This window comes from Pterocles gutturalis, unplaced genomic scaffold (genome assembly GCF_000699245.1).
Source record: "Pterocles gutturalis isolate BGI_N339 unplaced genomic scaffold, ASM69924v1 scaffold15571, whole genome shotgun sequence".
NCBI classification, from domain to species: domain Eukaryota; kingdom Metazoa; phylum Chordata; class Aves; order Pterocliformes; family Pteroclidae; genus Pterocles; species Pterocles gutturalis.
The window spans coordinates 23,764-31,307 of NW_010105853.1; the positions used below are offsets into that span (position 1 = coordinate 23,764).

General features: G+C 46.0%; 1 protein-coding gene across 1 annotated transcript in view; it reads left to right on the plus strand.

Moving 5' to 3' along the window:
• Window positions 1-76, plus strand: part of RBM47 (RNA binding motif protein 47) — a 6,746-nt gene extending 6,670 nt beyond the window's left edge. The window contains exon 4 of the mRNA XM_010087565.1: window positions 1-76. This exon is cut by the window's left edge and continues 206 nt beyond it. Within this exon, the coding sequence (XP_010085867.1) occupies window positions 1-76 (76 nt within the window).
• The last annotated feature ends 7,468 nt before the right edge of the window (window positions 77-7,544 follow it).

Below are 7,544 nucleotides of genomic sequence, written 5' to 3' on the forward strand. Positions count from 1 at the left end.
CGCTGGCTACATCCCCCCAGCATTTCCAGCTGCGACCATCCAGGTCCCCATCCATGATGTCTACCAGACATATTGAGACTGTCGGCAGAGGAGGGCAGCGGAGAAACACACACTGAAGGAACATTTTACTATTTATGAAGAAAGAACTGGCTGCGAAAGAGTAAATGTTTGGGCTCGGTAAACTGACGCAGAAAGTGAAGAATGTCATAGAAAAACATATTCAAAATATTTTCTATGCTTGAAGTTTTCACTAACTTTTTTAGGCTATTTTTAAAATTTAACATGCCTGTGTTCATACATTTCTAAAGGACCTTGATGCATCCAGCCCACCGCTGACATGCATTTATACGCATCCTAGAGGGGTTGCATAGGGTCTTTTTTTTTTTTTTAGCAGTTATATTTTCGATATATTTGTGGTATGAAGGTTATTTTTTAGTAACTTCTGCACTCCAGAGATATCTATTTTGTAGTGCCTTTAATAATATATCAGCTATATATTAAAAAGCACACCTGAGCAGCTAGGGAAAGTTTTAACAATATATTTTGAAGAATATAGTCAATATTTAAAGAATACATACCTTAGAGTTTTTTAAGAAGAAAAACAACAGGTATCTTATTTAAAAAATTATACTGGAAAGTGCAATTTGAAAAACGTGCAAGACCTCTGCATTTTTGTACTGGCATTAATACAATCCGCTTGTTCTTATTTGAAATCAGAAGTAACTAATATTGCCCGTTTGGGAGAAAAAGAAAAAAAAAGCCTCCTCACACAAACCTCTTCACAGTGTGATTTGCAGGCTTGCATTAAGTAAAGGAAAGGCTCTGAGTTTTCCTAAATAACTGGATTTTCTATTTATTGAAGCTACTCATTGTTGGACCATGTGCAGAAACGAGTAGCTGCTATTTTGCGCGAGGTGTCTTGACTTAGATCTTCATCCAGTATAAAGCCTAGGCTCTTTTTCAATGCTCTTTATTTTATTCTTTGAACTATATGTTGTAGTGACTGACAATGTATGCTGCTGTTGGCAAGAGCAGGGGTGCTCTCGCCAAGAGGACGCGCAGCGTTACTTACCCATCGTTCCATCATGTTCCGTGAGAGATTTCCCAGGTACTAGGGGTGGTAGTGATACTGGAATTAATGAAACAGGGCTAGCCTCCCTCCCGGCCTCCTTTCCAGGCTTAATTCCCCTTCTCCACAACTGGAGTTGTACCTGCACATCAGGGGTGGGAGTGATTAGACCTGATGATTTTAAAACATAGAGCTTGTAAATATCTTTTAATATACATTTTTAAAGTCATTTTATGTTGCAAATTTACATGGTATGTGGTTTGCCACAAAACAAAAACCTTTTATTGCGATGTTATGAAAAAAATTTGTTTTATTAAGAAGTAAATATACTATTGCAGTGTTTTGTGGCCTGTTTAAAGGCTTTTATTTAGTAGTGCAGTGAATGTAAAACATAGTAAACCAGTAAAGAAATATCTTGCCCATTGTATGAAGTGCATTAGCCCTGCAAACAGAGCTCTGGTGACACAAGGTGCAAAGCAGGGAGTGAGTAAACAATATTCCTTTATCTTTTGTGGTATAAGTACCAGCCAAAGGGGTTTCGTATAGAGCATATTTTGACAGTTGAACCAGTTCCAGACCACGTCTGGCTCAGTTAAGTGACCTTTTAATACACTGTCTTTCCTTGCCTCAAAATTGAGTGGTTGTTTTTTAGGTGCTCTTGCTCAGCCAAGCTGAGCTCTCCTTAACCCTGTCAAACTGTTTGTGAAAGCTCTGTGAGGACGTTAGCCATTAGGTCGGACTCTGCCCCTCCGCACCCCTTCCCAGGAGAGTTTTACTGTCTGTACCTGCGCTCTTGAAAGCAAACCCAGGCCTTAGGCCCCAGGCCCTGCCTGTTTCTAGGGCAAGAGGAGGCAAACTGGGCAAAGCCCTGAGGGGTAGGCCAGCATCAGCTGCCCAAAAAGCCCCGGGGCTTTCTCTGGCTAAGGCCTTGCACAGCTCAACAGTAAATGCCTCTGTGGGTCCATGGGCTCTGCACAAACAGCCCCGGCATCTGGAAAAGGCCGTCTAGTGGTTTGGGTCTCTGCCAGCCCTCTGCCGCAGCCATGGCCAACCCACAGAGGAAGGGTGAAGGTCGATGGCTCCCTTCCCATCTGTCCTGTCCCTGTCAGCAGGACAACAGTCCTGCCGCTTGCAGAGGTGGCAGGGAGAGGGAGGAGCCAACGACGGCAAACCCCAGGGTGCTCCGGGCCACCGGTTGGGTACTGCCTCACCAGGGCAGGACCAAGCAGGACCCAGGGGTGCAGGCAGGATGCAGGGGTGCAGGCAGGATGCAGGGGCACAGGCAGGACCCAGGGACACAGGCAGGACCTGGGGGTGCAGGCAGGACCCAGGGTCACAAGCAGCCAGGTCACACTGAACCTCCTGCCCATGCCTGTCTTTTACACTTGCTTCTAAACCATTTCATGTACACTACTACTGAGGTAAGTCTGATAACTTGAAATGTGAACATCTTTAGGTTAAGAACAAACTATTCAAAGAAAAAAATATATATATAAAAAAACAAAACTAGTGTGCCTTATTCTCAAAAGAGCTGATATTTTAGGTGTTTTATTGTATCTCTGTTCTCCGTACTGTTGGAAGCCTCTGAGTTTATTTAGTTCTTGCTCCATTTACGGTACACTTCTAGGATGTAGTGAATAAAGCATTCTTTAAAAATGGAGACTGTTATTTCATTGCAACATCCCACTGCCAGGTTTAGCCACTCCACCCAGGCTGCGCTCCCCTCCGAGAGGGTTTGGGGCAGGAGGGGAGGGGTTCCGCAGCGGGAGGAGAGATGCACTGTCCTACTGCCACCCCCATCCTGTGTAGGACTGTGACCTTCCCAGCAGGCATACTGGGCATCTCCCCATTCATTCACCATCCCCATGATCTGCCTACATCTCTTTTCATGTCCAGTTTAGAGTCAGTGCCAGGATGTGGATGGATGAACTGAAGCTGGCATCCCTTCTGTGCTTTCTATCCACACAGCACACAAAACTACTGCAGCCTTGTTGCATGTCCTCGCTGCAGGGTAGAAGCGCTGTGGGCTGAGAGGCAGTTTTCATCTCACGTGCTCCGCTCTGCAAATGCACAGAAAGATAAGCTGCACCTCCTGGCAGTATCTGCAGTGCTCCAGAATCCCTGTCTCTTTCCTTGGTGTAAGTCCATCCAGAGAAAATGTGTTGCAAATACCAAGTTTGGGGAGAAGATCAGTATGAGAGAGAAGAGGTAAACTGAGGCAGAGCAGAGAGATGGGAGAGGTGGTGGCCACCAAGTGAAGACTACCGCTAGTGAATAATCCCAAAGAGAAGGAGACCAGAATAAATACTTCACAAGCTTCTATGTCCCTTAAAGGAAAGCAAAAGTCTGCAACTTCCTTGGGTTTCCCAGAGGACACTAATCATGGGAGGTTTCCCTAGTCTTTTTTTGTGCAAGGAAATGGAAAAAAAAATACATTTTTGATTCTTTTTTTTTTTTTGTAGGAATTGGGGTGGAGAGAGTCACCTAATTTTGCCTGTTTTCCCTGTATAAACATTGCAAGTTTGGTTTTGGAGTCTGTGTGTTCCAGAAATAACTTCCGTTACTGGGTCAATCTCTCTTTCTCAGGGAATGAACATGATGCTCAAAGCAGCTTTCAAGGAGAGACAGCCACATTAGGACTTCACCTGTCAGATAAATCAAGTCACACCAGAAGACTAACGCCTTCCTTGCAATTTGTTGATGACCTTTCTACTCACTAGAGGTCCACCTACGCACACTTGGACAAGAAAGAAACCACCAGCAAACCATGACCCTTTACAAATGTTCAGAGGTGAGGCATGCCCTTCACAAGAACAACATTTTCCAAGCGAGGTGAAGAACTGTGCCACACTGGAGCACTTTTCTGGCTTTCCCTTTATCAGAGCTACACAAGATTAAAAAGATTAAAACTTTACAAGATTTGTTTTTTATTTTCCTAGCCTTCTGGTTTCTGACTTCAGTTTTGCAAGATCTTAATTAATGATTAACCCATCATAAGGTTGAAATATGCAAGTCATTCTCAGGATATTAACATAAACAATGCCAGAGAAATGCGATTGTGCTTTCAAGATGACCTTGCTGCCTTGGGAATGTCAGGAGCTCTGCTGAGGCCTTGGGCACCATGACAACTCAAAGCACTGCCAAGTTGATCCCATTCCCTTTCTGAACATCTTTCTTGATGATCCTGAAGAGCAGACGTGCACCTCTCTGTCTGGTACAGACCTAAATCGCTAAAAACCAGCTTTGAATTTCTACAGGAAACACTACCCATTAACACAACTGTGATACAGCTACTGTACAAACAGATTAACAAGAAGTTCAAGTAGATTAACACCACTCTGATGTTGCAACATCTCATTTATATAAGCACTAGAGCTCAAAGTATATGCAAAATACATTTTTGATACGTCTGAAAAGGTATACGCAATACTCCACCTCCTTCTCTGTGGCTGGTGTTACATCCCTAACATCTCAGGTCTGTCTGGGTCCTGAGCACCTGCTGAGCTCTCTGCTCCCAGTATGCCTATCAGCCACAAAACTGGCCCATCATGCTGACCTGTAAAATAAATAAACCCCAGACCTACCTCCTAACAGGAGAAACTACCTCTGCTAGCTGCATCTAACAGCTAGCAAAGTTGGATTTTATGCTCCAGTGCATCAATTAAATACTGAATCACACTTGACTGAGTTTCAGGGCCAAGTCCTGCCTGGCAACAAAACAGTCAGAAGGGTGTTGCAGGGAGAAGCTGCAAGTCAGGGAAGAGAAAAGGCAGTTTTGTGGCACCAAGTCCTTCCCTCCTGGCACGAAGGCAGGCTGTGCCATGCAATCATGGTCCTTCAAGACATCAATGAGCAAAGAGACTATGGAAATTTTTTAGAAATTTGGTACCGTAGAAGTACTTTCGTACGAAGTATTTCCTGACAAGCTGATGAATTAGATCAGATGGTTTTTTCCTCCAGCCAGAAGGCCAGGACTGGACACTGGTTTCCTATCAAAGAAGACAGAAGCACTGTCTTGCAATCCTTGTTTGGGCAAGACTGCAGATCCTGCATGTGGGAGGTAAGCCATCAAAGTCTTCACTAGAAAACTTTCTGGGGAAAAAAGCTCAGATGTGCTTAGGTTTGTCCCACGTGCACCAAATGGCCATGTCTTCCCAACATGGTGACAGGCATCTCCATCTAAACAGGCTGTGCCAGGCAATGCTCTGCCCCATGGCAGGCCCCAGGGCTTCGCCTCCACCCGCCCGGGGCTCCCCACAACTGCCTCTCCCCTGGGCATTCAGAGTGGCAAGATCAAAAACTCTGCTTGGGCTGTGGGTTTGTGCCCACCCTTACTATTCCTGTGCTTCTGCATATGGCTGGTTTGTAGGGTGGTCACCACACATGGTGGTCATCACAAGCCTTGCCACATCTCATGGTCTGCTTGCCTGGGGTTGTAGTTTTACTTTGAGGCATGATATCCTTTTGTTCATTTTTTTCACCTCTTTCCAAACCCACACGTGTAATTTTTGCCAGGCAGGCTGCACTTTGAGCCTGTCCTTGTGCGTTTTTTGCAATGTCACTGAAGTTCTGCATTAGCTCAGCCACTGACTGCAATTTGTGTGCTGGTGAGAAGCGGGAAGCCACAGGTGAGCTAGAAGATCTTACTGAGACATGAAATAAAACCCTGCTAACAGCCTACACAAGCCACAGAAGTGACCTCAAGCTAACCAGAGGAGAGAGAGATGCATTTAAATCAGTGAGAGGCAAACCAGCCTACACTTAAAGCAGTTGCTTTGTTCCAAAGCTTTGAAACAAAAACTACAATGAGCAATGCTCACTCCTGTAACAAATCTGTAAGATATGGAACAGGGGCTCTTGCTGTCACTCAACAGGGCATGCAATGACAAGGAATTACTTATTGAACTTGCTGTGCATGCACTGGCTGTACACAGAGCATCTTTAGGTTCTCTAGTCTTTGACTTTTCGGCTGCTGTCCCTTGCAGGAGGGCTTTCTGGACATGCAGATAAGCTGAGGACTCACTCAGGGTTTGGCTTCGCTCCAGGCAGACAGATCCCTTGGCTCACCAGCTTTTGCATAGGATGCAGAGGGACACAGTCCTAGCCAGCAGGTGCAACACTGGTATCCAAGCAGTGCTGTGGAAGCACTTCACAGAATCACAGAATGTTAGAGATTGGAAGGGACCTCGAAAGATCATCTAGTCCAATCCCAGTGCCAGAGCAGGAACACCTAGATCAGATCACACAGGAACACAACCAGGCGACCTGTGAATGTCTCCAGAGAAGGAGACTCCACAACCTCTCTGGGCAGCCTGTTCCAGTGCTCTGTCACCCTCACCATGAAGAAGTTTTTTCTCATATTCAAGTGGAACCTCCTATGTTCCAGCTTGAACCCATTGCCCCTTGTCCTATCACTGGATGTCACAGAGAAGAGCCTGGCTCCATCCTCCTGACACTCACCCTTTACGTATTTATAAACATTGATTAGGTCACCCCTCAGTCTCCTCTTTTCCAGGCTAAAGAGACCCAGCTCCCTCAGCCTTTCCTCATAAGGGAGATGCTCCATTCCCTTAATCATCTTTGTGGCTCTGCGCTGGACTTTCTCCAGCAGTTCCCTGTCCCTCTTGAACTGAGGGGCCCAGAACTGGACACAATATCACTTGTCATCCTGCAATCCTCCAAGCAGCAACGCTGCAGTTGCTGAGAACTTTGCAGAGCACTCACAAGAGCTCTGGCAAATAAAATGTTGGGGAGCACTCATCAATGATCAGATCACCAAGCACATATCCAAGAAAGAAAAAGCCCAGTAGCCTTGCCCTTTAGCATCATTTAAGTGGTCCAGGCTTCTCCTCCACTAAACCTCCACTACCACCAGCTGCATACTTTCTTACTACCACCCAAAGTATTGCAGTAAACTCTTTCAAAAGGCAGACCATCCACCCCAGTAACCACACAGTTACAGCCAGAGAGGGCTGTGGCACGCTGTGTGCTCCATGTAGACACACCTCCTCCTGCAGTGTCTTGGCAAGGCTGTTGGCCATCCCCTGACCCCATGGTGTTGTGGCAGGCTCTGGAACACACCCAAAGGCTCTCGTATTGCAGATGAACCCCAAGAAGTATGAGGTGAAGTACATCAGGCTTGGCATACATGTCAAAAATTAAAGATGAGGAAGAGCATTATGTCTGACTTGGACTTGCAGCCTGAGTCATGAGGTGTTTGATGACGTACTGGTGGAGAAGTACCTGGAAAAAGCACCACAGACATCATCCAGACAGGCTGGGAAACTATGACGGTGGGGTGGCATCCTGAGGGCCTGGCCTGTGGTCAAGCTGGTCAGATGAGGATGAGTGTCAGCCTGTGGCAGGGAAGAAATTGTTTCATGTCCTTAATTTGGATGCACATCTCCCCACTGGAGGTCCCTTCATGGAGATGTGCAGAGCAGGTCTCCCCCACTGATGCACCTGGCTGCATTTA